Genomic DNA, 27,792 nt, shown 5'->3' on the forward strand with positions numbered 1-27,792 from the left:
CACCACTGTCCAGTTTTGGGAAAACAATTTCATACTTCACATCCAATAACTGGGTCTTCCAGGACTTCATTCTCTCTTCCCCTTTGAATCAAATGACAAAACATTCCCAAAGTCAAATAAATTCTCAACATCAGCATCTTTATTGCACAACTTTCCCATAAAATTGGGAAAAAGATAATTTGAGGAAAGAATTCTTTAAAGACATTCTGTACAGATACATGGAAATAAACAGAGTATGTACAGTTTACATAAATCAATACACATACCATGGGCAACTAAATAATTTATCCATATTCAAAGAGGAAAAAGCAGATAGAAATTCTTACCTTTTAAACAGAATAGCTGGGTCATACAAAATGTAGGCTGACATATACAGTATCAAGCATTAATATATATCAAATGTTCAGCAGAAGGAGCTCTACAATAGCCTGCTGTGGCCTCGCGTCACCTTCGCGTTAAGACTTGGGAACATACGGCTGTGAGGGTGCGATTTGATTTCAATAAAACTGGGATTTAAATAAAACTTTGCGCTGGTGACAAGTTAACTTTTTAAAAGCACAGTACAGTGGTAAGGTGCTATAAAGACATGAGAGTATCTGAAAATAAATGAGAAAAGGGTTCATTTTTGACTTCAAACAAAGAAATTATACATACACAATTCTCAATTCTGTCAACAATTCACAACTAGAAATATTATTAATAACGAAACAAGATCTTATTGGCCCTGCTGCTGCAGGTTCCACCTTATGACCAGCATGTCATCCAAATCACAATACTAACAGAAGAAGCTGGGAAACCAACTCTAGCTCCGCTTCACGCCCAAATCGCACCCTGCTTCTGTGGCATACGAGCCTCAATCATCGATCTGAACATAGAAGTGTTATTACACTTCCCTTTTTGTGTTGTTTTTATAACCGTCTCAGGAGCCTGTTTATATAGTGTTAACCAACATACAAATGCACTATAAGGCCTACTGTGTTCCTCTTCCTCTCTTTGCAGCAAACATCAACGCCGTAAACATCGTATAAAGGTGGCAAAGTTACAAAAGTGTGAAAATATTTCAGCATTTTGGTTGTAAAATATTCGCAAATGGTGCAAGTTTTAGCTTTTCCACAGTAGAAAGGGCTCCATCACAATCACACTAACACAAAATTTTTTATTTTTTTCTTCTTTTTTCCTTGTCATCATAAGGAATTTAACGACCTACCCTTTGTCAACTAACAGCATAGAGTCTGAACACAGTCAACGCCGACATTCTGATTAGAATAGCTTAAAAGTTCACCTCAGGGTTTTCTATGGGGCAGCTGTGAATGTGTGTCATCTACTGCCCATATGAAGATCTGAGGTAGAGCTGTACCTTGGATAAGAATGTCAAAGCCACTTTATACCATTTCAGAAGCTGTCAAAATATAAATGAACGTGTACATTGATTACGGCCAAACAAGAAGCTTTAAAATCCTATGTGCAGTCTAAAAAAAAACTGAACTGAATTTATTTGCCATTAAGATATCTGAGGGACATCTGGCATGTAAACAAATACATAATGTAGTTGGTATGAAACTATTATTCTCAATCATATGAACATCTACTCAAAGTGAAGTTTAAAATTGTCCATCTGTTGCCGTCCATATCTTCATACAACTGGGTTTAAGATTGTACAGAAAAAAAGAACAGCTGAAGAAATAAATGTCACTGTTATTTTACTGCAGCTACGTTTCATTCACAACTTGGAAATATCAATAATGTCTTTGGCTTTTGTATCCATTGAAAAAGAAACATTCAAACAACAAGAGGAGGTCATCAGGGGGATTCAGTCGCTCCATATGGGCATCTGTGGTCTCTGGCTCCCCCCCGTGATGCAACATCAGCACTGCACCTGACACAGCAGCGACCGAGCCGAGGTGCAGGCTGTGGACGTGGTCTGTGGAGAGATGTGCGCCCCGAAGGCTTGAGGCAAATATTCCACTTAACCAAAAAAAACACATTAGGGGCAGGCTGCGGACTGTGCACCGTCGTGTCCTTGGGAGCCTAATTGGCATCGCCCAGGCTGTTTAGGATGTGTCTATACAGCCTCATAGTAGAATCTGAGCCACGTAGGGGGAGTGAGTGCTGGCCACAGCAGCTAGCAGGGGGAGGTCGCTGGACTCGATTCTGCAGAGATTAAAAAAAAAAAACCTCTGTAAATATAAGAAAATTCTAAACATTTCATCACCACCCTCCTCCTCCTGGTGAGAATTCCATTAACCTTGAACTATGCCTTCCTGTGTTTATGCTTTCAATTGCACAATGACGTAATCACTTTAAAATGTAGCAATGAGAACAAAGAAATTAAACACTTACCCTAAGACCATGCCCAGTTCTTTCACATGGACTCTCGTCTGGCCCTTTAAATACTCAGCAAGCATCTTACTCTTGAAGTAGATTTCCTGCAGGCGGTCTTCAAGGTGCATTATACACTACGGAGAAGCAAACGGATCAGCTTCTTGTATTTACACACAGAATTCAGCGATATATCGATTCCCTTACAAAGTTGGGAGAGAGGTTGAGTTTGTAGAGCTGGTGGGTGGACTGCAGTAAGCTGGAAACCAGGCTGGACACCAGCACCTCCTTGCCCAGCTTGTTGACGTCTGCGGTTCGTCTCTGACTGCTGGCCACCTGCACCGTCCACTTGTCTGTGTCTGCTACAATGCAGACGGCTTCGGCGATGGGCTCATCCAGTACCGGATGCTGCAACGAGAATCCTCATTTAAACCAATGGAACACTGGGCAGGTCTCAAATGCACTGTCATCATTTAGATGAAGAAATCAAAACAGTTTTGCATATATTTTACTCATCAAGGAATATAACTCAATGTTTCTAGAAACAATCCATCTTTCTTTACCTGAACCGCATGGGTTAATTCTGCCGTGAGGCTCTGCCGTAGCTTCTCGTCACTGGGCATCCCCTGCAGTACAAAGTCTGGCACGTAGGTGAGGCAGTAGCCTCCAAAGAGAGAGCGGCCAAAGTTGGCAATGGTTGGTTTGGAGTAGTTCTCCACCAACTTTGATCTGAAAATCAAACACATCAAAGGGCATGTTTAAACTCTGTTCATTAAAATAGCTGAGCTGCCTATGGACGGAGGATGGGTGCTCTGCTCACCCGGGGAATGGAACCAGCATCTCCTCCTGCCAGTCCTCCGTCTCGTCGCTCTCGCTGTCTCCCAGAGCGCTGTCTGAGCTCTCGTTGCGGGGGATCTCCCAGTCGTTCACAGGAGCCTCCTTGCGCTTTTGGTCCTCTTTGCTGTTGCTTCCATCCGGGCGGACGGGGACCGACAACACCAAACCCTTGTCCTGCTCTGCAGAACAACCCCCACAGCAGCAGGTGTCGGACGAGTCTGTAGACCCACACCTACACCTCCTCTGGATCTCCAACAACAAGTCTTCCTTCCTAGTGGACCCCACCCCTCTACCACCTGATCGCTGACCCCTGGCGACTCCCTGACAGCTATGACCTCCTGAGTCACAATGTTGGAGAGCCCCCGAAGGGTCCAGCAAGTCCTTGTTTAAACTGTCTATGGTGCTGGCCTCGTGCTGTTTGGCCACATCATCTATAGTCCTAGTCTCCACAGGGTTATCTACACTGAAATACTCGTCGAACTCCTCCATACAGTTTGGGCTCCATTGGGGCATCTTACTAGACACCCGCTGCAGGGCTGGAGCCCCCCTGGTCTGTTTGGTTTGGTCTTCGGATGCGCTGATGTTGCTGGGCGTTGAATCAGCTGCTCTTGGCTGCTGCTGATAAAAATGTTGTCCTTGATGCTGATGTTGTTGCTGATTTAGCAGCAGCTGCTGGTCATGTGGATGTTTGTCCTTGATGTTTTTCTTGTGTTTTTTTATCTCTTCCTTCATCTTTCTTCTGCTGCTCTCTGTGTCTGATTCAGGAGACATGGAGTCTCCAATGAGGAACTTGACTTTCGTTGCTAGTTCTCCATCCTCTGTTAGGGCCATGGGCCCCGACATGAGGTTAACTGATGTAACTGGTACCGGCATAGCAGCAGCGATGGTCTTATCTGGGGGTTTCTTCTCTAACTGAATCACCAGTCGTGGACCCGGCACCTTGCTGGTCTGGGATCCTGATCCTGCATCTATTCCTGCTTCAGAGTTTCTACCCTCTGTCGGTGAAGGAATCGGGAAGGAACCGGATGCAAATGTTGTGGGTACGGACAGAGTGCCAGGCTTCAGGTCCGATTTAGTCTCCGCCTCCACCGCACAGACCTGGTCCCTGGGGGAGGCCGAGCCAACCCGCAACACAGTCTCCAACCGGGCCTCTGTTCCCACCGGGCTGCTGGCTTCCCTCCGCAGCTCCCCTGGTTCGGCTGCTTCCACAGTCCTGATGACAGGAATTGTGCCTTGGCTGTGTCTTGTCTGAAGAAGACTGCTCCTGGACCCTTGGCTCTCACTGCTGTCCTCGTCTTCGTCTTCCTCATCCTCATCTTCCTCTTTGGGCGTATCGTCTGTACCATGCTCCCCCTCAGCATCTGTGTATATGCTGCTCTGGAGGCTGTCTGAAGGGCAGCTACTGTCCTCTGCCTCTGACTGACGGTCATGAGCGCCTTGGGACAAGTAGTCCCCACTGGGTTTGTGGACGGTAACCAGGACATATTCCGACTCCTCCACCTCCCCTTTCCTTAGGGAGGTGGTAATGAGGGACCCAGGCATGACGATGGCCTCGTCCTCAGCACTGTCCAGCATGTGGGTCTCCAGCAGCTCAGAACAGCGGATGAAGTACGTGAGGACATAGAGGAGTCTCTGGACCAGCTCCTGTCGGCGGCCGACCACCACAGTCCTCGACAGCCGCACCGGCGACCCAATGGCCCCGTACAGGTCCCCTGCACACAGCGACCAACCATTAGCACAGGTGAACCTTTGGGCGACCTGGGTCTACACAGATGTGCATGTGTTGCTTATTCCTTAATGCAACTCTTTGATTTAGATCTGACATTTTTTTCTTCTGGGTGAGAACTGTGACAAATTAACCTTGGGACCATCAGTTCTAAATAGTCAACACTAGATGTCACCACCTACTTGTTCTCTGAGAGGTCAATTTAAGTGACAGTATGTGGAAACTTCAACACACTCTTTAGGACGTTTGGGTATTTAAAGAGCATCACTCCCTGCTGTGTGGCTGTATAAATCACCTAGAGCTGTTTACACATCAACCAACTATTTTTATAGAACTGTCTGTGGATTTCCACAAATGCAGTTCATGCAGGACATGACTGGTCCCACTTCTTATGACTCAGTTTAAGGATGGGGGAGGTTTGCAATTGTGATTTGTCACAATACTGTGACAAACTAAAATGTACACGTTAATGAGCAACGCTGCAGCATTTCTCTACAGGAAGTTGATACATGCATAACTGATACTGACTCAAGACAAGAGTTAGGTGAAGAACAGATCGATGTCTCAACTCCTTCCTGTTGCAGCATGTTGGAGCAACATCTTATATCTGGATTGTCCCAGAGGTGATTTCAAAGTGAGTTAAAGGACCTTTCTGCCCCCTCTGTGCGTCTGTGGTTGTTTCACGCCTCACCTAGCTGTGCCCACAGTGGGTTGTAGGGGTGTGTCTTTGCCAGCATGTCGACGCTCTGCGAAGAGTGTTTCTCCAGGAAGATCTTGATTGGCGGCTGTCCATTTGGCATGACGGTGGGCACCCAGGCCAGATGATTGGTCAGGATGGCCGTCAGTAATGCAGGGAGGAACCTGTGTCAAACATGTGCAGGTCAGCAGAGAACCAACCAATCTATTAAAAAAAAAAAAAAAAAAAAAAAAAAAAAAAAAAGCTGGGAGCAGTTTCCCCCGTGACCTTGTTTGTTTGGGTCAGAGGTTCTCTCACTACGTGGAAAACCTCGCTCAGACTTTTTCTCAGTGCACACGCACACACACCTCTATAGAGTCACTTCTCCTTGACCACAAGACTCGACTTCCCTTCCTGTCTCATGCTTTAGTCAAGTTCAATCACATGATGGAGTTGCGGCTGCGGTGTAGTCATCAAAACCAGTCATGAGGAACGGCTGTGATGTCTCAGAACAGAGACAGTGAGACTGTAACATCAGTGATTCCCGACGATTAATCTGAGTCACTAACACATGCAGGAAGTTGTGGTGCGATAGCCACCATGACCAGCGATGGTGGAAAGAGTGACTTCAACTTGGAAATATTTTTAAGACTAATGGTTGCCTAGAAGACACACTTTTCATTCATGGTGAAATAGTATTTAGAGAGAAGGGGAAAGTTGGACTGTGTGATCTGGTGCATACGTTTTAGACAAATAATCCTCAATCTACTTAATGTTTGACTTTCACCAGCTGTTCCTGTAAAACTTGACTTTTCCTAAATAACCACTGGGTTAATGAGTAATTATTCTATTTATTGATAAAGATAATGAAATATTCTTGGCATTTCTTGTAATAATAATAACAATAATAATTATTATTGAACACTGCAGGACTAGTGTCTGTTTTGGTGGGCTTTCATTGGACACCAATAAACTGCATGCACAGGTTGATCTGGGTAACCCATCCATACATAGTTATTCGTACTGTGTTGAGTTTCTAATCAAACCAACTGCACTGAATACTGATTGCTATGTTCAATAAAGGCCTTGCTACCAATTCATATATGTACAATTAGCAGTGGCTTGACGCGGCTTTGTGATCGCAACAATGAGCAGCTGGAGACTGGCAGGGACCTTCTCATTCACAGCTTCACTAAGGCAGACAAGTAAACGCAAAAAGAATGGAACATTTTGTGTGTGTGTGTGTGTGTGTGTGTGTACTTCGAAGTGAGAACCAAAAAACGTATTTTCCTACCAAAGTGAGGACATTTTGGCTTGTCCGCACTTCTTTGAAGGCCTGTATGAGGGTCAAGATGTGATTTTAGGGCTGGTTAGGGGTTCAAATTGAGTTTGGGTCAGTTTAGAGCAAAGTTAGACGTCTGCCTTTAGTCGTCATGGTTAGGGTAAGGGGATAGGGAAGGCATTATGTTAATGGAGGTCCTCAACCTCGATGGAAGTACAAGGGTGTGTGTGTGTGTGTGTGTGTGAGATAAAAACGTATGCTGTGAGAATCTGCATATGCCTCTAAAGATGTTCATGTTTGCATGGCTGCTTTGCCACGGCCAAACAACAGCTACCTGCATGTGTAATCATGCATATTGTTACAGCTGATGTAGGTCTTCATTACACCAGCAATGGACCTAGAAAATGTTGGTGCGAGCACACGCAGACACTCACTGGTTCTTAGAGGCCTGCTCCATCAGCAGTGACAGCTCCCTCATGAATTGTCCGCAAAGCTGGTTCTTCTCTGATGCTCCAGACATCATAGTCAACCAGACGGGCTCAGCCACCCGCGGCATGGTGTAAAGGTTGCAGATGGTCATCCTGCAGAAGAGGTACAGCATGGGAGGAGTGGGATGAAAGAGGGAGAGGGTGGACAGAGATCGAATGAAAAGGAAGAAGGGAAGAGAGAGACAAGAGGCAGAAAGAACAGACGAGTTATTGTCTCTCGGGGGAAACAAAAGAGATCTCAGTTCACAGAGCTTCACTGTCTGCATGAGGCCATGGGAGAGCCTGTGTGTGGAAAACTCGGACACTCACACTCATACTCCTGTGCCTTGCTCTTTACAGCATGTATAACTATCTGTGTGTGGCTGACTCGAGGCATTTGTCTGGAGTTTCCATCGGGCGTGGGCGTGTTGGTGAGCCGTCTCAGCCAGAGGCCAAGCTCTGACACAGGGGCAGAGGGAATCTCTGCAGCCTGAGGAATGTACAGAATCAGGCATTTTTAAGAGGGAGATGAACTATGACTACAGAGGATGGACCACAGGATTGAAACTAAATGGGGAGAGTGAACAAATGAGTGAAATGTTCATTGGAGGACTATGTTTTGGATGAACTATTTACAATAGAAATCAAACAGTTAATACAACAGCTCATAAGTAAAGCATAATAAACCTGACCAGCTGTTACCACCGCTTTAACTGGACTTGACTGAATCAGCTCAGGAGGAATAATCATACTGTTGATTTAATCCTAATAGAAACTGTTGTAGACATCTGTAAGACTCCATGTTGACCCATAATGAACTCAGGTAGACGTTGCTGTGTTAATAAACCTCACTGGTCGTTCAGCGAGTTGTGTCTTTAAAACACAAGTCAAATGTGCTTCATGACTTACAAAGCCAATGTTTAGTTTGGTTACGCTCCAAGTCATTTCCTGCTTTCTCTATTCAGCACATGACTCATTCAACAAGAGCAGGACCCGGGAATGAGCTAGTGCATCAGAAACATAGAGTAGAACTGCACTTTTTTATTAAGTCATCCCCACTTTAGGACGTCTGAGCTTGAAGAAATTCCTGAATTACTTAATGACTCGTGAATCATTAATAAACAGCGCAGTCATGGAGGTTCAGCGGGGGCAAACGGAGCAGACCTCCAACCTAACACAGGTGTGTTATGTCACTTCATACACGCTTTAAATCCTCTTTCATCCAATCAAAGCCCCCCTTGGGCAGCTCTGAAGCCAATGAATCCAGCTGTTCGGGTGAACTTTACACAACACACCTGTAACATGGAAACAAAATGGCTCTTCTGTCTGAGGCTCTAGGTTTCAACGGCCTCAGTGTGGAGGGTAGACATGTCACCCTTAAACTTGATTTATGGATTGGACTAAAGCTAGTGCTGTTACAGCACCATGCTACGCGTTGGTATCCAGTGTTTTCAAACGCTCTCCACTTTAAACGTGTGTAAAGTGTTTTTCTTCGACTTGTCTTCCAACATAACCCAAGTATAGGCTGGTGTGACTTTCATGTACACATGCCTATGCGAAGTACGCAGCTTATCTCTGCCCGCATGCATGGGTATGTGCGCCTGCCTGCACTCTACGTCAATGCAGCGTCAGCATAAAGCGCAGGCATTTCATCATGAAGCCAAAAAAAGTTAATGGCAAAGGTGGCTGCAGTTAATTTTAGCTGCTGTCTGAAGGTGAGACTTTATAGATTTTGTTTGTCCTGGGCAATGGCGTTCCTCCTGCTGGCACTCACATATTTACTATTCTGGTGCTCGCGGCCACTGTCTGAGGCAGATAGGGTTGCCACTCTGGAGGCTTGAGTTGCTGTGGCCGGCTGCCAACAGGCATATGACTGCAGCAATGACGGGACTTCAGACTAGGAACTGCCTGCCAGAGTGTGTGTGTGTGTGTGTGTGTGTGTGTGTGTGTGTGTGTGTGTGTGTGTGTGTGTGTGTGTCACACAAGTGAGAGTAGTGGTGGAGGGAGACTCATAAGCACATTATAAACAGACAGTCATCGTTTTGCAAAGGAGTAAACTTTTTCACTTAAACCCCCCCAGTTAACATTTAGCAGCTCTCACTTATGGTTTTATTTTAAGTGAGGCAAAGTCCTGACTAGCGTTAGCGTCATGCTATCCCCCAGCTAGCACCATTCATTTATTATTGATTGCTGCGACACCCCAGCACACTGCACCACTGGCTGGGGCAGAATCCCCCCAGTGTAAGTACTGTAATCATTCATCAAATCAAACCTCCTCCCTCTTATTTAGCATTAGTTTATGGCTCTTGTGCATCAACACAGTGTGACTAACTAGTACAGAGAAGCCAAAGCAGCTTTAAATCCAGATCTTATCAGCAAAAACATGCATTACTGCACCATTCACAGATTTTAAAATAAGTGCTCTCACTTATCCCCACAATTAATAAAGCTGACTTTAAGGTATATGTTTGGAATGGTAGGCGTGTGTAAAATACTTGTCAGGTCATTAAAGCTGGACAAATGTTAGCACCATCACAGGGGGTAACATAAGAGAAGTATGGGCACATGGTGACCTACTTTAAAGAACATTAGAACTCCACTAACGCTATATGTAGAGGACAAGGGACTGGGCTGAAGTAAAACAATGAGAAACAATGAATTATAGTAATTTATAAATGATATTACACGGTATTACAAGCATTTGTGAAGTCTTTTTGCTTTCAGCTAAAAAAAATGTATTTGGTCTTGAGTAAAATAATACTATGACACAGTTTTGAGGTCAGTGTCATTGTGAGTCAGTGTGAATGTTTGCCCAACCTGAACTCGTTGAGTCCGTCCACCATCCGGCTATAAGCCAAGGCCCTCTGGCTGGCATCAGCTGACCGCCGACTCATCTTCATGGCCTTGAATGTGACACAACACACACAAGCACTGAGATATTTGGCACTGAAGCTGACAAACAGTAACAGAAAAGGTGGAGTGAGACAACTGCGAGGGAGAAGACAGGGATACGTGCAAAAGAACGAGGGTAAACTGGAAACCAGCCAGTGGCAATAACAGAAACCAGTAAATGGATCTGCACATATACAAGGTGTGACCATTGACCAGTCAATCAGACAGCAGCTCAGCTCATTACAAGGATAAAGGGTGTAGGGTTTGCGTGTAGGATCTATTCTCGTCTCACTGCTTAATGGAGTTCACTGACAGGCTTATGTTCAGCAGTGTCAGTCAGTGACTTAATCAACACAGTAACAGTAGCAACAGTCAACACGCGCATGTCAGAATAAAAAAAATAACCTTAATGCAACGTTAGTGCCAGAAACACAGAACGAAGATGAAGATTAACAACAGGTAACAGGTCTGTGGTGGCAGTGATTCACATTAACTCACCTGTTCGATGGCGCTCTTCAGTTTGTTAATGTGGCTTTCAAACAGAGGGAAGTGGGAGAAGAAGAAATCCTGGAAGCGGTTGTTCTCCTCCAGATTGGGGGACAGAGTGAAAATGACCCCGATGGCGATTTTCTTTTTCCGAGCCACGCCGAGGTTCGGCCCTGCGCTTTCATCGGACATGTTGAAGCTTTCCTCCACTGACCTGGAACAGGAACGTGGAGGTGAATCAGGCCACAAACAGACCAGAACTACATGTGAAGGTCAAGAAAGCTGCGTCTTCATGTATGACGGTGTTTTGCAGCTATTAAATAAAGAGATGATGAATGTTGTTTGTGTTTCCCAGTAAATACTCTTTGGAAAAAAAAAAACAGACATTTTGCTGGAAGGAGATTTCTAATCCTAGACTCTTTAGTTACTGTTGCAGCTGGTAAACATGGTGCTTAGGTGGTTTTCAACTGAGGCTCCTGGAAACTAGAGCAGCTGCGTTCACTGTGTTAGGGCAACACAGCATCCCGCCGAGTCACAGCACTGTGTTATTAGCACGCAGCAGCAGTGGGCGTCACTCTCCCAGCTGCCTGTCGGATTCTCAGGAAGTCCTACCAGAATAAACTTTGAAAACCCCGGAACAAGGAAGAAAAATGGAGGGGGAGCAGCAACAGGGAGAGGAGGAGAGTTTCCCCTCTTCCTACTACACGTCCATGTTTGTGATTGTGCGTCGTCTTTTTACTGTCTGTTGATAGAAAGCTAAAAGCTGAATATCTTAGGTGTAGGGTAGATTGTTTGGTCTTATGGAATTAGAATTTTTTTTAAATATATTTCATAGGCAAAAAATAGGTTGATATAAATCACGCAAAATAAGTATTTGTGTTCTTGCACATAAGAAGTCTCACCATCGGGGGAAAACGCCGTTCTCCAGGCTGGTGGTCTGGCTGCGAAGCCACCGACGCTGGTAGCTGGACGCACAGCTGCTGGTGAGCGAGGAGCCAGGAGACGGAAAGGGTGTGATCAACAGGCTGCTTAGGGAGGCTGGGGGGGGGGGGAAGAGAGAGAGAGAGAGCGAGAGAGAGAGAGAGAGAGAGAGCGAGAGAGAGAGCGAGACAGAGACAGAGAGGATGGAGCCGAACAGAGAGAAAGAGGAGAGGAGGAACAGATGGAAGACACTGAGTGACGCATTGAACAACACACACTCACATCTAAACAAAAGTCGAAGTGTTTATGACAAAACATTTGAAAAAGGGCAAACGCATTCCCGCCCCATCTATCCTTATCTTCCCCAACTGGAGCCCTTAATTACTGGAAAGGACACGCGCCCTGTGTGCGGCCAGGCAACCGGCTTTACACCAACTACATGCACAGCCGCCCTGATCACGGGTTATTTACAGCCCAGGCAGCAGACATTGATCAGTGGTCACAGGAACCTTTCACACAGCACGTGATCATGTGAGCGTTCGCAGCGATAACGGATAACTTGATAAGCTGAGTGAACGTGTCTGTGAAAAGGAGGAACGTGCTTGATGAAGAAAGGGAACTACAGTGGAAGGACAGAGGGGAGGAGGCCACTGCGTTACAGAGCGACGTGTACATATTTGTGTGTGTGTGTCAGTGAGATAAAGAGCCCGACCGCAGCGAGGAGAGAGGACAAGTCTTGAATTAGAAGCTCATCTACTCAGAGCAGGTTTTGAGAGCTGCTATATTTAATCCTCTGCATGTGACCCAGGTTTGAGCAGAAAACGCAGTTCCCCTCATACCGCTCATGCCAATGGGCATGCGGGTGTTTGCAGGAGGGGGGTTGAAGGGTCAAAGGTCAGTTTCCATTGCACAAGGTTTTCCACACCCTTCCACACCCTCTATGCTGTCTCCACACCCCACCATCAGCTTGATTCTGGTGCGATGGGTCCCTTCTGCATTCCTCACCCTTCTGGTAACATGCAACAAGTCTTGGAAACGGTACGTGTACGTGCACGGCCCGTCACAGCTTAGGTAGCGTGCGCTTGGTGAAGCAATGAGATTAAAGCCATAAGACGAAACTGGAAGTGCTTGAACTAAACCCATTAGGTGCTTCGCTTATGTCTTTATCCAAATAATGAAAATAAGATTTTTATATATATATTTTTTTAATAATTATTTTTTTGTGTGTAACAGTTTTCTTTGTTGATCTGCATACTGTTCAAGGCTCAGCTGTGAGCCTGAATGGGGCACTGAGTGAGTCTCATAGACCTACCTGACCTGGCGATGCCACTGTCCCTCTCGTCGTACAGCCCGCGGCCGGGCATGTCCATGGGGTGGCTGTGGCCTGGAGGGAGACGAGGCGAGGGGGAAAGGGAAGGGGAAACGTGGAAAGAAAAAACAGGTTTAGAGGAATAAAACAGAAGCAACCTGTGATGAAAGATATGCAAATAAAAACATACACCACATCTACACAGGCAGGTTCCAGGCTCATTTCCACTGTGAAATGCTTTATTGATTAATCCCATGCTGGTAGCGCACAAAAAAGCAGGAAGTGTCACAACAGATTAGGTAAAACACCCCCAGATGTAATCGGCTGCCGCTCATAGTCTCACTCACTACGCCTGCGAACGGATGCTACTACGCGTTTTACCACAAGCGCTGTAGTGTGGATGTCACTGAAGGCCATTTACTGCTTCGTCAACGCTTTGGGGCAAAATTAGGAAAAAATGTCCTCGCTGCTTGAAGCAGAGGTGTGAAAACCACAAACACAGCGTCAACGTGCAGCTGAGCGCGTCCTTCTGGTTGGTGATTAATGAGCAAGTCAACATGAGAGTTTGCTCCAGTGTTCTGGTGTGTCACACTGTGCATCACACTCATACCAGCACCGCAAACCAGACACAGCTACACAGTGTCACATCACAGTGACACACTTCTAGAAATAAAAGTCACCGCTTTACTTACTGTATTAGAGCTCCTTTATCAGCATAATTATGTAAACTATTATATATGTGTCCAGAAAAGTGCACACAGATCAGATAAAAACAGAATGAGCAGCTTCTCGTCATGCTAGAAGCTGCTCGGAGCCAGTGAGGATAGAACTGACATTTCTTTGCAGCGATGGTACATGGGCAAGGCTTAAACCAAGACAAGTGATTCTAAGGGTGGTGTAGTACGAGTAGAACAGAAAAGTGAAGCTGGTACCACAGGTTGTTCTCTTCCTAGAGTCACTGCTAGTTTACAGTTAAAATACAATCATTGCCCACGTACCACATATACTGTCAAAGACAACAGGTTAGAGAAAGTGTGTGAGTAAACAACAAAGTGAATGATAAAACCTAACTAGAAGTAAGTAACTAGAACTACAGCCCAACACCAGTGAGCACCAATAGACCCCATTGCTGCGTAATACCCCTGTGGACTCGGGTCAGACAATGCTGGAGAAATAGATTTTGATCTGATGATAAAAGCATCAGATTTAGTTCATACCACTGAGATTCAAATCCTTGCAATAGGGAAATATCGTAAAGTCCATTTAAAAAGGTCAAATAAATATTCCTTCAGCTTGTGTCTGACCAAAGAGTTCTGCAGACATGCTGTAGTGTAGCGTGTCATGACTATTACTACTGCTTCTAGTGCCACAACCACCACACACGCATGCAGCCGCTGCGAGCCAAGGCCTGTGCAATCGCCGCTACTGTATTGCACCTACAGCCAACACATGCATGCAACTGGCGCACAATCGGCAGTCGTGGCCAGTTTGAAGCGCCAACCTGAAAAGAAAGATGCGCTCTTGATCAGGCGCAGAGGGCCTTGTTCAGAGAAGGCCCGGCGAGGGCTGCAGAGCTGAGAGAATCCTGCGCAGCACAAATAAAAACATGGAGAGGAAGAAAGGGAGGAAGAGGGGGAAAACAGGACAAAAAATACAAACCATTGTTAGTGATTGAATAAGGAGGAAAGCCGGTAACCTCCTGACTTCAACAACTTAGTTACATTAGCATTTTAGTGTGGAATGGAGGAATGTCGTCATCTGATAGGAGGCAAACAAACAAAGAGGCTGAAACTGCATCACTCACAGAAAACAGTCAAACAAATGATGTCTGCATTTAAACGTGTGATCTTTTCAAACAAATTTTGTCTTTTCTGTGAGGATGACTGGAAAATGCGCTGCAGGATAGATTTTGACAGTTCTTTTGTGTAACAGAATCTGTTCACGCTCACTAAACAGTTCACAGCGACACCAACCCCGCGTCACGGTGGGTTTTCAGGGAGGATGAGGAGCAGCACGGCCATGCTCTGCTCCCTGTCGCTCAAAGGCCAGCAGTCCATTCTGGGATTCTGCTACTCGTGCTTTCACAGCCAGCTTGAAAGCCTTCTAACTAATCGTGGGGTTAATGTGGGGGAGCAGAGACAGAGCCGCTGGCAGAGTCTCTTCAGTCTGGTTTGTATTCAAACAGGATGGTTGAAGGGTCAGAAAGACAGAAAGAGTTCTGCTGCTGCACAGACTCCACCAAGGCACTAGCTTTGGAACAAACTACCGCTAACAGCCAAGCTGGATGCACGGCCATACCCACTAAAAGTACACACACTAATAAACTGTATACACCTCCATTACTTATTTGGGTACTTTCAAATCAACATTGACACTTTGTGTAAGAATACCGGAAAGACTGGTCTATTTTCACACCAGTTACTGGAAACAATAACTAAATTATATTTTCATAATGAAAATAAATCATTATAAAACATGAATGAAATGTTTTTGGTCCCCGTTACATTTTGTGGCACTGGTGGCTAAAAGGTCTGCTGAGGCTCTGAGCTGGCATGTTTACCTATGTTTCCTAGGAGGCTGTTGGGCCCAGTGTTTTGATCCGGCCTTAGAGTGTTGTTGTCCTGTCCAATGAACTCCAGGCTGTCCTGCAGGCTGTACGAGATGTGGCAAAAGAGCTTAAATTCAACTTGTTTTAGTAGTGTAGAATATAATGGACAACGTGTGAGAGATACAGAAAAAAGACATGTTTGCATCGATACTGAGTAACCTAAACACTGGAAATACAGACTTTACCAGACAATTGAGGAGATTAACATCAGACCAGAGTGCATTTACATGTGCTACAGTAGGTGATTACACAGGCCGGTGCAAGGCGCGTGTGTGTGTGTGTGTGTGTTGATAAGCGTGTGCGAGCTTACGTGTTAAGACTGCCGTACACGCTGCTGCCCGTCCTGGCCGTGAACACCTTGCTCAGCATCAGCTGAGGTGGTGATCTGTTATGATGACAGCACAGGGACAAAGATCATCAGCGTGTGTGCTGGGCTCACGTGCTCCTGCACATTTTTCTCTCCTCAACATCGAACCTCATTTATTCCCATCTACCTCATCACTTACTACATTTTCACGGTCTTTTCCCAGTTCTCACCTGATCTGGTGGATTTTCAGCGTGGAGCCTTTGTAGCTCATGGCAACAGAGCCAAACATCATTTCCCCCAACATCACCACATCTGACGAACATCTTGAACCCTGGAAATAAGCACAAGAGGCAGCGTGTTACTGCACGCACGTACACAATGCAAATGTTTGTGTGTATAACAGCTCATGCAGCTATAAATACACTTTTCCAGGCGCGTTGGTGCGTTACCTGGAAGCGGAGACCCTGCTCCTTGGTTTCCTTGGTTTCTGACGCGCAGGAGGAGGAGCTGTCCAGCGAACTGCTGCTACCGCCTGTGGGACGAAGCTGACAGCATTTCCCGAACATCTTCACCTGGCCCTCAGCGCTCTGTGGGCAAAAACAGTGGGGCTAAACAAAAAGGTACATGCAACAAGTAATGCAAGACAAAATAAGCAGTAGCTACGTGTCACACACTTATGTGAACTCAATGACATTTATGTATTTATTTCTTTCCACTTGTTCGTGTGGGACAGACCCTGCGGGTGATAACAGAGTCACAAGGATTCTATTGCTGTGGGATTTCTATTCTAGCGTTTGCTAATATAAGCATAACAAATGGAACGTGGTGGCATCAACACAAAATATTCAGTGAGTTGAACAGATATAGATATAAAACCTAATCTAGATGTACTTGTGTACACAGCAAACTAAAAGCAATGGGAGCTCAATCAGCCTGTGTCATGTGCCTTCTTAACTTGGCAGTCTGTTCAGGAGGAATGCATTCGGGAGGGTGGGAAAGGGAGGGGGAGTGTGAGAGCGTTAGCAGGGCTTTGGTAATGGCTCATTTGAAACCACTGTCACCGTCAGTGAAATAAGAGAAAGGAGGGAAACAACAGGGGAAATGTAAAAGGAGAAAGAAAAACACATAGTGAGGAGTAAGAAATAAAGAAAAAGATCCATCTGCTCATTTAAAGCATGTGTAAACATTACAGATGTGCATCTTCCAGTGCACAAGTCTCCTTCATGTCCCGCGCTCGCTAACATGTATATAGTTATGTTAATGAATGCAGCGTGGGTCTGTTTGAGCATGTGTCTGCTGCAGTGCAGTGTGGAGTGTGTACACAGGCCAGCAGCATGTGACTGCCAGTCATATGACTCGTTGGGGAACTCGTGAGCAAGCAGCACTGCAATCACAGCCTCCCTCCCTCCCTCCCTCCCTCCACCAGTTCCTGCAGCCTTATCTGCTGGTCAATGCAGACGTTTCTCTTCTTGCTGCGATCGGTTTCTCCTTTACGTCCTCCTGTCTACGTCCTCTCTTACTCTTTATTTCCACTCCTTCGCCCACCTGCTCCAAACGCTGCATCCTTCTTACTCTCCTATCGTTTCCTCTCGATGCTTTTCTTGTTCCCATTATTTGTTTGTCTAAAATAAATTCCTCTGAGCTGACAAAATTACATTTAAAACAAATGGAAAAAAGGCATGTGTTAGATGACACAGTAGCTGACGAAGCTCCAACAATGCATGATGAACAAAAATGTTATTGGCTCAGGAACCAGCAGCGCAGCCTGCATGAACTCGTCTTAGAGCGTTACCCTGGTCTCAAACAATGTCACATGACCTACACTAGAGGCAGATGTTCTAACCTTCTCAATGCATTTACAAAGACCTCAATGTAATAAAATCATTCACCCCTTTTGGTTCAAGACATATTTGACACGCTGGACTCCCTCTCCAAAGAGCAATGTTTAACCAAACAAGTCCTTTTCCAATGTCAGGATTACGCACAGTAAGTCAAAAAGCACGCAAGCATTAGTGGTGTAGAATAAGAGAGGAGGAAGAGAGGAAGTAGAGATATGGGAAAATGAGGCAGGTGAGAAGGAAGAAACATGAGAAAAGACACTGGAGGCGCGATTGACACATGAATGATGTGAACTATAGAAGAAACTAAAAACAATGAGTCAGACAGAAATAGGTGAAGAAAAAAGAGAAGAGGCTAAAACTATTGATGTAGATTGTAGAATGTAGAGTCATTTATAAAAGATTAAAGAGAATACGCAGGCAGAATTTAATTAAGAGTCAGATTTTGGAACAATAAAAAATAGGTCAGAGAGAAGTGAAACGCCAGAGAAAGCAGATTTACAAATCTATCTAGAGAAGCACAATTCTGAGAAAAAGAATCCCCACTATACATGAAGACAGATGAGACAGACAGAGAGTGACAGGGCTGTCATGTGAGGATGAAAGAATGCTGGTTACACATAGGCAGTCAGCTGAGGCTATTATTATTGGAGATAAGAGGACCAGAACAAACCGGTCCGAGTCAGACAGCGAAGCAGAGCAGCGCTGTGGAAACGTTATTATGCACATATCATTGTAAAACACAAGGAAGGAAAAAAGGGACCATGTGTCACCGCTGTGGGGGAAAATCAGCTGGCAGGTGTTGCATGGGAGAGGCCACACATTCCGCGCTGGTAGTCAAAACACAGGGATCACATGATGGAGACCTACTGGTCGCACACGCCCCGATTAAGAACGAAACACTGGAGTAAAACTATTTTTGTCATCACGTCGAACCTGCTGAAAATGGGTGGGGGACAATTTGTCACCGATGCCAGGTCTTGTGATCTGCATCACGCGCACTGTGACACATACACAAATCAACAATGCAAACAGAAGAGGTTTCTTAGCTTGAATCTACCTGCTGGTCTCACATGGGCCCCTCAGGGACGGGTTCCTTCAGCATTTCCTCCAACAGTCCACAGACAGGTTAGGTCTATTTAGGACTAAACCCACCTCAGGCATGATGGCAAATTAAATAACCAACATGCTTAAGGCTCATAAGTAAATGCTGTTACTGTAGTACACACAAACAGCCATGTGACTCACGGTGATGGAGGGTTCCTCTGCTCCTCTCTTTTTGGTATTGGAGTCGAAGAGGACATTTCTGCCCCGCCTCTCGCAGTCCTGGTACACGATCAGCCTGATTTGGCTGGGCTCAAGCTGGGGCAGTGGCCAGCTGCAAGACAAAAGGAGAGGGGGACACAGTTAAAATGGAGAAAGCCCAGTAATCGATGCAGGAGGATGGAAGGAGGGAGACAAAGACAATCAGCTGATAAAACAACAACGGTCAGTGATGTGAAATCAAGTGAGTGTGAAGTAAACGTCCCACATATGTAAAAAACTTTTCATGCATTGCTGAGATAATGAGGTCAAGCACCAGTAATAAGACACTACCCAAACAATCGGGTGCAGCACAGTACTCAATGTGGCAAATGGAGTCCAGTTCTATTATTTCATATTCCCAGATTCTTGTCCGATATTCTAAATGTGACCTTGGGATGCTTTCTGAGCCCAGTGGTGCTCAAAGTCAACCCACCGTCTGCAACAGCTTATTCAGAGGCAACACAACCTCTGGTTCAGAGCTACATGACGCCGCTCACACAGGGGAGATGTTCTGCCCGTGTGTCCACAAATCCAGGCAAGACTGGTTATTACATGTGATACTGTTTATTGTTTGTAGCTCCTCCCTGGGTTACAGTCAAACATGTGACACTGGCCCAGTATAACCAGTCTGCAGCTCCAACAGGGAACTTGAGTCACCATTAATACAGTTCCCTGAGGCAAAGAGCTCTATCTGCTGATATTATTCTACAGCGTCGACTAGTTTTACAGGGGTATTCCCAAATAAGAGAAAATTAATTTTCAGTGAAGTAGTAAATTCCAATATTTTATCAAACCATAGGAATGCCTTATTAAATGGAAATTATTATAATATTACTGGACCCTTTAAACTGCTATGGTGGTGGTACTGTAGTTCCTCTGACGACAGTTCAACCGTTTTGCTGCCAGCCTCAGCTCCACGGCTGTTGCTAGGTAACGTGTGGTTTCATGCAGTGCTCATCTCACTGAAGCTGATCATCCAGTAATTTTGTGCACGGTGTGGTAGAAAATCTACACCTGCATGGACGTGTGTGTAGGTGGAGCTGTGGCAGTCCCGTCTGCTTTTGGGGAAACTCGGCACCCCGGCTGATTTAGTGGGGGCTATAAAAGATGACAGGGGACTGGACCAACAGGGAGTCAGTCCAGGATTTGTGTCTGATCCGATGGATAGATGGGTGAGATGGGCACAGCGCGGGAGCTAATTATACCCTTTATTGAAGAGCAGGGAGCATCCATAAACACAAGTGTTTATAGTAAATGGGCTTATGAACGTGGGAGGACAAGGAACAGTTAAGTCCATTGCAAAATAGCACAACGGAGCCCACATTCAAAAGCAGTATTTCAGTCCCCGGCCAGAGGCTTGACAGCAAACAAATTACCTGTTGGCGAAATGCGTGTGTGTGTGTGTTTTAGGGGGAGAAAGTGGAACATGTGTGTTTGCAAACATATTAATAAGTTGGTTTTTATTCAAAGATGGTGTAAATCTAAGAAGAATTATTAGGATTCGTCCTCCTGGACCTTTAGGTTCAGTCCGTCTCCTAGAACATTTCTCACATTTACATGTTTCATGTGTAAAACTTTACTGTGAAAATTAATAAAGTGTGAACAAACTTCACCTAAATTCCTCGACTGTATTTGTTCTTGAGAATTAAACTGTTCAGGAGCAGAGGGAGAGGCGCTAAGCTGTCGAACCAGGGGCATTTATGGCCTCACTGTACAATTAGCCTCAACATTTCCATGTTTCAGTTCTTCAGATCGCTTTGTTTATAGCTAGTGGAAGAAGAACTTCCTTCCAGTATTAGATGTATTAGTCCTCTCCATCGCTCTCATTGAACAGGAGGAGCAGCATCGCTCAGACGTACTGATCCCATTCACAGGTGCATCAATTACAAAACCACAATGTCGTTTACAGGTCACGAGAGAAGAGCTGTACAATTATTATAATAAAATTAATAGCAAGCTCACGAAGAAAGAGGAATAAACATGATGTCATAAAAGACACAGCCCTTTTACAAACATCACCAAATAAGAAGTGAAAAGTGTTTTGTTTTTCTGCGAAGGCGAGATAAATAAAGATGGAGCTCACAACAAGAGACAGAGTGGAACAAGAGAGACAAAGAACAAAAGCCGGGAGAAACAATAGAAAACAAGAGCGGTGAAGGAGGACGCGCAGCCCACATGAAAAGGTAACAAAAAGAGGATTACGATCAGATGATGAGAAAAGACACACAACAGCATCTGACAGGAGAGAATGTGACAGAGGCAGCGGAGAGAGAGAGAGAGAGAGCGGGCGAGCGAGCCGCTCCAGAGCCTGTGACAGTCGCAGCGCTGACGGAGGAGAGGGGAGTCATTCATAAAAGTGGCGCATGACTTCATGACGGTCACATACGCCGCCGGTACCGCTGCTGCCTCCGATCCGGCTCAGTTCAGGTCAACTCTCCTCCAGCAACCTGTTAACCTCCAACGACGCGCCATCAACCCGTTAATTCACCTTACATAACATGACCTCGAAACCAGGCGTTAGTCCTGCGGTCGCCGCCGAGGCTAAAGCTACAACTACTGGTGCTGGAGCGTCCTCCACAAACAGACACAGGTTGTCAACACGAAGGAACACGCGAGCGGCATTGGGAGCAGCACCAGCCCACGGGCGCACGTACGCGGCTCGAATGCTACCGACTCCTACCTGGGCATCATCGCGTCTCTGCTGGTCTTTCCCCAGCGCGCTCCCTCGCTCTCCCTCGCTCGCCCGCTCGCCCGCTCGCTTCCTCTCGCAGCTAAAAGCGGCTCTAAGAATAGCGGCGGCTGAATTCACACAACAACATGAGACTGTCAGGTGATCCCAGGAGCACCGTGTGTGCCGGACAGGGCAGAGGCAGAGGCAGCAACAGCGGCGAGCCCGGCTGCGACTGCCAGGAAGCCGGCGACACTGGGGGGTTTGTCTCCCGTTGTGTTTGTTCCTCCCTCTGCTCTGTTGTGCGTCTGTCACTCTTCCATGCACTCAAAACTCCAGCGTGCTCATTGACAAATCGTCCTATGAAGCAAAAGCTTCGAGGAGTCAGAGCCTTAAGAGAAAGTGCCCCAGATCTGGTTCCTCATTAAACTGCCCCACACTAAACAGGCAGCCGTTAGCTGTGAGTGCCAGCCTTCTTACGTCTGGGGTAAAGAATTGAGCACGACTTCGGACATAGTGTTTGGAAACATTAGACGAAACAGAAGACGAAACAGACACGCGCACGTTGTTTGGAGCTTTTAGGTTGAGTTCATGAACTACTCTGGTTTTCTACTGGGTTTGTTGTTCTCTGCCCTACAAAAACACTACAAATAAAATTCTAAAAAGGTGTTGATGGAAACTAATTTCAGGTCATTTTAAAGTGAAACCATCCTAGACTGGCACCGTGTGTTTTTCTAGGTTAACTTTTTGTAGAGACACAAACAAGGAAGAAAAAAGGTGGAGAATGAACGCCTGGCGGAAGTCAGGAGGGAACACAGATTACGCGATTAACACAGACCTGGCGACTGAGGCCTGCTGAGGTGAGGGAACAGGACTCAACCATGTTTCAGGTCACGGGTCTCACACCGGGCCGGCACCTTCACAGACTGCCTGAGGTGCCGCAGCCTGAGTACACGTGTACGAGTAGCACTGCGTCCTGTTCTGGCTCCTTCTGTGCGGTGGAGCTGCGTTCCCATGACGACAGGCATCGCTGGTGTCTAGAGAAACCGGTCCAGAACCCGGTCGGCTCGTCGCATCTCGCCCTATAGGGGCTCCTTCTGCACAGACGCTCATAAAACACATCAACGCCACGTGTGGGAGTCGATACGGGGACAACTTCAACACTCAGAACCCAGACCAGGCTTTGGCTCCAGGCTCTTCCACGATATGAAACAACACCGGTTCCGCCTCTTATCACGACGCACACCGCATCCCTTCCTTGAGCCGCTCTGACTACGCCCAAGCAAACAGCCTTTCCCTTCTAGAGCTGCCGTCGTGGCCCGACACCGCCTGACTACCTGCATACCTGCTTCTCCTTTAGTTCACTTGAATTAAACACTTCTGCATTCCAGGTGTCCCATGATGCTGTGACACGCTGGTTTCCACCTCCATGTTCACACGTATCAGGGACAAAGGTTATGATATTCCTGTACGTTGTGTAGTGTCTTGGATATCGCCCTGTGTGTGTGTGTGTGTTTCCCAAAGATCATGTGTGCCTTAATCCTGTGTCTCTACTTCTGAATCAGCAACACATGACAGAACAGAGTAAGAAGAACAACAAAATGTATGACCGTGTCTCAGAGTGAATCACATGAACAAACCCTCACACTGGACGGGCGGTGAAGTGGGACAGATGACGCACCCACTTCAGGGGTAAAATGCTGATTGATGACAACTGCATTGGGTATTACATAAGAAAAGAAAACATTTCTCCCCCCTTTATTCCCACTATTAAAAAGGAAGTGGAGCGCTCTATAGTAACCCATGCTGCCGTCAGGTGACAGCCCCAACCACCGACCAGCTCCCTGTCGTTTCTCTTCCTCCTGTTCAATAATGTAAATAAGAACCCAGATGGACAAACTCATCATAATGCTGGCTATCTGTGGATGTTCAATGTTCAAAGGTTTGTTTTACAAACTCCCCCTTAGCCAGAGCTGATGGTGATGTACAATGCTTGGTTTTGGTTAAGCACAATAATAGAAATGAGAGCTATTGGTGAGGAGGAAAGGGCACGAAGATGGAGAGCAGACACTGCTTCAACTGAAACCGAGAGGCATGTTGACAGCTGTCTGTCGAAATGGGTCAAATGCTTTATCGAAGTCGTTCGTCAGCCTTGCCTACGTAATTACACTCAAGGTCAAAGCAAAAATAAAAGATGTTCCCACTGAATTTATCCTGCAGCCGATTTTACTGGAATAAACAAGTTGCCTCTAAACGATGTTCAGCATCCTTTGACGAGCGTAAACACAATCCCCGTCCCCGTCACACTGCAGTATGAGCTTCAGTGTGTTTGTTGATCCGCCTGCCCTTGTATCACGTAGCAGGATTAGCTGTGAAACTGGAAGCGGGTCACTGACACACTGGATGATTATTACAATTCCTGGAATTCTTGGTTATTTATCAAAAACAGACTCACTTGATATTTAGCTGGCTTTGCAGGTTCTCCAGTTTTACATTTTCTCATGGTCAGTTCGCTGTCGCACAATATGATACTCATTTATTGTCAGCGCGCGTTGATCTATGTCACCAACAGAACCCACTAAAGCCGGCCGAGTGAGCAGAACATGGTCAGCCCTTTGAACGTCACAAACTAGACGTCAGGCTGACGCACTGGGAACCCACAGACTCCTTCTGAATGCGTGCCATGTGTTTGCAGCTTTTACATAAAACCATATCTTTACCGTGACCCTGCAGTTCTGAGAAGGCCGAGTGTGGCCACTTAAAATAGCCCTGATAGGAACCTGATGACAGCCGCTATCTTTACAGAACTCTGGCATGCCTGCACCATTCACACATACACGCAAACAGTAAAGTTTTGACATATGCATGAACCTATGCTCCTATTTTCATCCGACGCGGCTCGTTCCATCGACTGACAGCGCAGCCATGTGAATATCCCACCAAGTTGACAGCTTGGGATTGATGAAAGCCTCACATGACACGCGGGTTATGAAAGTGCCCAGTGGAGGGAGGACGCCACGCCAACCAGGAACCTGAGCCACGACTGCGCCTGTACACTACCCAGGAAAAAACTCCACTATAAATACATCCAATGTGGTGTAAAGTTTTGCTCTGAGATATGCAACATCATGCATTTCCACAGGAGGGGTGGGTTATGGGCTATGTTCCACCCAGCAGCGTAAAGCATGTGATTTACTGAAAAATAATAATATGAAGAGATAATATTAGGCATGAAATATTTAGCTGCTAATATTCAGTTAAAAGGGTGACTTCAAAACAAATTGCAAACATCTGTCATTTTATATTTCAACAAAAAACATCTCTATATTAAAAACTTTGGCCCAGGTAACGCGGAGGTTTCCTCAGCGCGCAGCCAAAACAAGCAGTAGCGGTGAGGGTGGGGAGGACAAAGCTTTCAGCCGGAGCCTTGGAGAGGTCCGGGACGGGCTGAGATGTACAGTATGCTGCAGCCAGGGAAACAGGAGAGGCTTTAGGCTCCGCTCCAGGGTCAGCCAACCTGCTGCCCTCTGCGGTATCCTGGGGGGAGCTGTTCTGTTCTATGACACGACGCAGCACGCAGAGACTGGATGAACAACAGCCATAAGGTAGAAACAGCTCTACTCATGGATTAAACCTCTAACAGCTTAATTTGTGTGGGTGAGCCCTTTAATCGCAACTGGATTTTAGGATTGATTGCAACTATTTGGTATCAACAAACTCATTTCTGTTCCACAGAAAAGCTTTACACTGAGCTGGTGCTGCATTAAGTAGAGACGGCTTGATCTATTTACCCTAAACTCCACATACCACCTCAGTGTTCATTTTACACACCTGCCGGCATCCTGGTATTAGAGACGTGACACTTAACACGACGCCCACACTTCAGAAATGCGCTCCATACTGTTTTCAAAACAATAAAAAGACAGATGAACCAATTTTCTACGCCCTGGTTAAGACATTTAAGATGTGGAGGCTTGTTGTGTACAGCATCATAGCCATAAATTATTATTGACATAGATTCAATTTACTGCAAACAAAGGGCTTGTGATGGGAAGATGTAGCAACAACAGGGCGACGTGCAAATGGGGTTGAAGTGAGACCGGGGTCAGGTTGAACATAACCCGTGACTGGTTGGACTGTTTCACCTTTCTGAGTTATCTTTATCCGACTGAATGCACGTCGTAGCATTCCCTAACTTAACTTTTCTGTTATAACTGACGAGACAAAGCCAAACGTGACCTTAAACATGTTGCATACGATCCATGCAAACCTCCTGCAGTCCACATCATGTGATGAATGCAGTCCTGTCCCAGGAAAGACGCGTATCATGTCCAAGCTCGGCTGCTTTTCCAACCACCCCCTATTTTTTATAATAAAATTATGTAACTCCCCAATGATTGCTTTTCAAACTGCATTCAGCCTCCCATCAGATTCCCTTCTGTCCTTCCAAATCATGTGTGCTCCTTTACTGTGTTCAGTTTCTTGCTTTAAATGCACCGTATACCTTCCATTGGAGGTCTCAAAAGCTGATCTGTGACTTAACAGTAGCGTCTGCCTCTGTTTTGCTCTAGGACTGAAGGCAGACAGCCAACCACACGCATGCGAACAGCATTCACATCACTGAGCACAGAGCAACTTTTATGACTGTAGAACGTGCTCTGGCACCGACCCGGTCCAAAGTGCAAGCAGCACCGCGGATGTGAGCTTTCGGCTGCAGTGGTTTATTCACTAGAGGCTCACAGCCATGTTCCAATGAAAGCATACAGTATTTGGCAAAAGAGCACTTTCCCTCAACGAGAGCAGAAACATACCCATGGAACTGGAAATCAACTCGGTGCATAGAGTATCCAATTCGCCAGCTAAATGATGTATTGCCCAGTCAGGTTGAATTTAACCTGAGGGTATTTCAATACAAGTGCACTTCTAGTAACTTACGTGTCAGGCTTTAGCTGCACACACACTCCCAATGCAACTTTGAATACATTTCACTCATTCATTTTAAAATATGCAATGATTTCTACGAAGGATAGCATACGATCTCAGAAATACAGGATGTGTGTGTGTGTGTGTGTGTGTGTGTGTGTGTGTGTGTGTGTGTGTGTGTGTGTGTGGAGATGGATCAGCCTGATATATTTCATTTTAATCAGCCAGATACAAACCAATCCACCAAATCTACAGTCCAACCCACATCTGCATCACCTTTAATCACAACACCACAGTGGTTGTTTGATTATGGGATGTCTTTAGACCCCGTGTGCCGTGGGAGGGTGAAGTCTGGGTTAAAGCGGACCTGTCTGTTATCAGTGTCCGACTGAAGTGATCACATGTGCGTCAACACACGGCACACGGTGTCCTCCTCCGCTCCGCGGAGCTGATGGAGAGCCCCGACAGAAGCCACTCATGCTCCTACTTATCGGAGCTACGGCCGATAAGCGACACTCTCACGACCCGTGTCACGTCGTGACTCCGTGGGTTCCACTGCTGTTATCAACGGAACACAAAGGGGGACGCGGGGGAGACAAAGACGAAACCAGGGCGCTGCTTCTTCAACTTCTGAGCCAAATTCAGGATTAGCCGATTAAATGACACTTGTGGAAATATGAAGTGTTTTTATTACGTTATTAATTTGTAATAAACCACACTAATCGTACATAAGCGCAATGCGAGCTAGTTAACGAGGTAATCAGACGCGAAGTCACACAAAGACAACATGTGCAGCAGCACCGTCTAGTAGCTAGCATTAGCATGCTAACCAACCGCAACAGAACGGAACGCACGTCTCTCACGTCTCCCCGCATTCTGCAGCGTTCGGCTCGCGCCAGCGACAGTTACCGAGCTGTAAAGTGTAACGGTGAAGGTAAAACGCCGATTCAGGCCAGAACGAGTGCGTGTGGTTGCGGCAGAGACAGCTGACAACGGTAGCACGTTACACACAACCCGCTGCTCGCTACCTGAAAGCTGGGTCCTCCTTGCTGGATCGCGGCGGCGGCGACGGAAACGCATTTTTCTTGTTAAAAAGTTTCTGGAAGAGAGTCGGAGGCATTTTGCACCAAAATGAATTGGTTACAGAAGATCTCTCCTTTTCAAATCCAAGAGCGAGTCTTGTTCCTTGTAACTGTCTCCATGGGTGTCACAGTCATATGACAGGCAT

The 27,792-nt window shown here is 46.0% G+C and overlaps 1 protein-coding gene across 4 annotated transcripts; it reads right to left on the reverse strand.

Annotated features, from left to right (window-relative positions):
* Nucleotides 1-119: 119 nt before the first annotated feature.
* fnip1 (folliculin interacting protein 1) lies at nt 120-27,792 on the reverse strand. Of its 4 annotated transcripts, none has more exons than XM_029174307.2 (18): nt 27,593-27,792; nt 18,917-19,046; nt 16,280-16,417; nt 16,061-16,161; nt 15,834-15,908; nt 15,476-15,567; nt 14,417-14,500; nt 12,919-12,990; nt 11,588-11,723; nt 10,698-10,899; nt 10,125-10,210; nt 7,275-7,421; nt 5,574-5,743; nt 3,140-4,868; nt 2,883-3,048; nt 2,527-2,727; nt 2,341-2,456; nt 120-2,151 (listed from the first exon to the last, which is right to left on the reverse strand). In XM_029174307.2, exons 1-18 carry the CDS (start codon nt 27,682-27,684, stop codon nt 2,073-2,075), a joined length of 3,816 nt encoding a protein of 1,271 aa, XP_029030140.1. In that variant the 5' UTR covers nt 27,685-27,792; the 3' UTR covers nt 120-2,072. The 4 variants fall into 4 exon arrangements, with proteins under 4 accessions (XP_029030140.1, XP_029030141.1, XP_029030143.1 ...); XM_029174308.3 differs by lacking the exon at nt 27,593-27,792 and adding an exon at nt 21,654-21,841; XM_029174310.3 differs by lacking the exon at nt 27,593-27,792 and adding an exon at nt 18,729-18,803.

Source organism: Betta splendens, chromosome 14, assembly GCF_900634795.4.
Source record: "Betta splendens chromosome 14, fBetSpl5.4, whole genome shotgun sequence".
Lineage (NCBI taxonomy): Eukaryota > Metazoa > Chordata > Actinopteri > Anabantiformes > Osphronemidae > Betta > Betta splendens.

Excerpts from the sequence above, each read along its gene's own strand:
- fnip1 (XM_029174307.2), bottom strand. The coding sequence starts at position 27,684 with ATGCCTCCGACTCTCTTCCAGAAACTTTTTAACAAGAAAAATGCGTTT. Across the intron at positions 14,501-15,475 it reads CAGCCTCCTAGGAAACATAG|GATTCTCTCAGCTCTGCAGC; the intron begins GTAAACATGCCA and ends TGTGCTGCGCAG. Across the intron at positions 3,049-3,139 it reads ATGCTGGTTCCATTCCCCGG|ATCAAAGTTGGTGGAGAACT; the intron begins GTGAGCAGAGCA and ends TTTGATTTTCAG.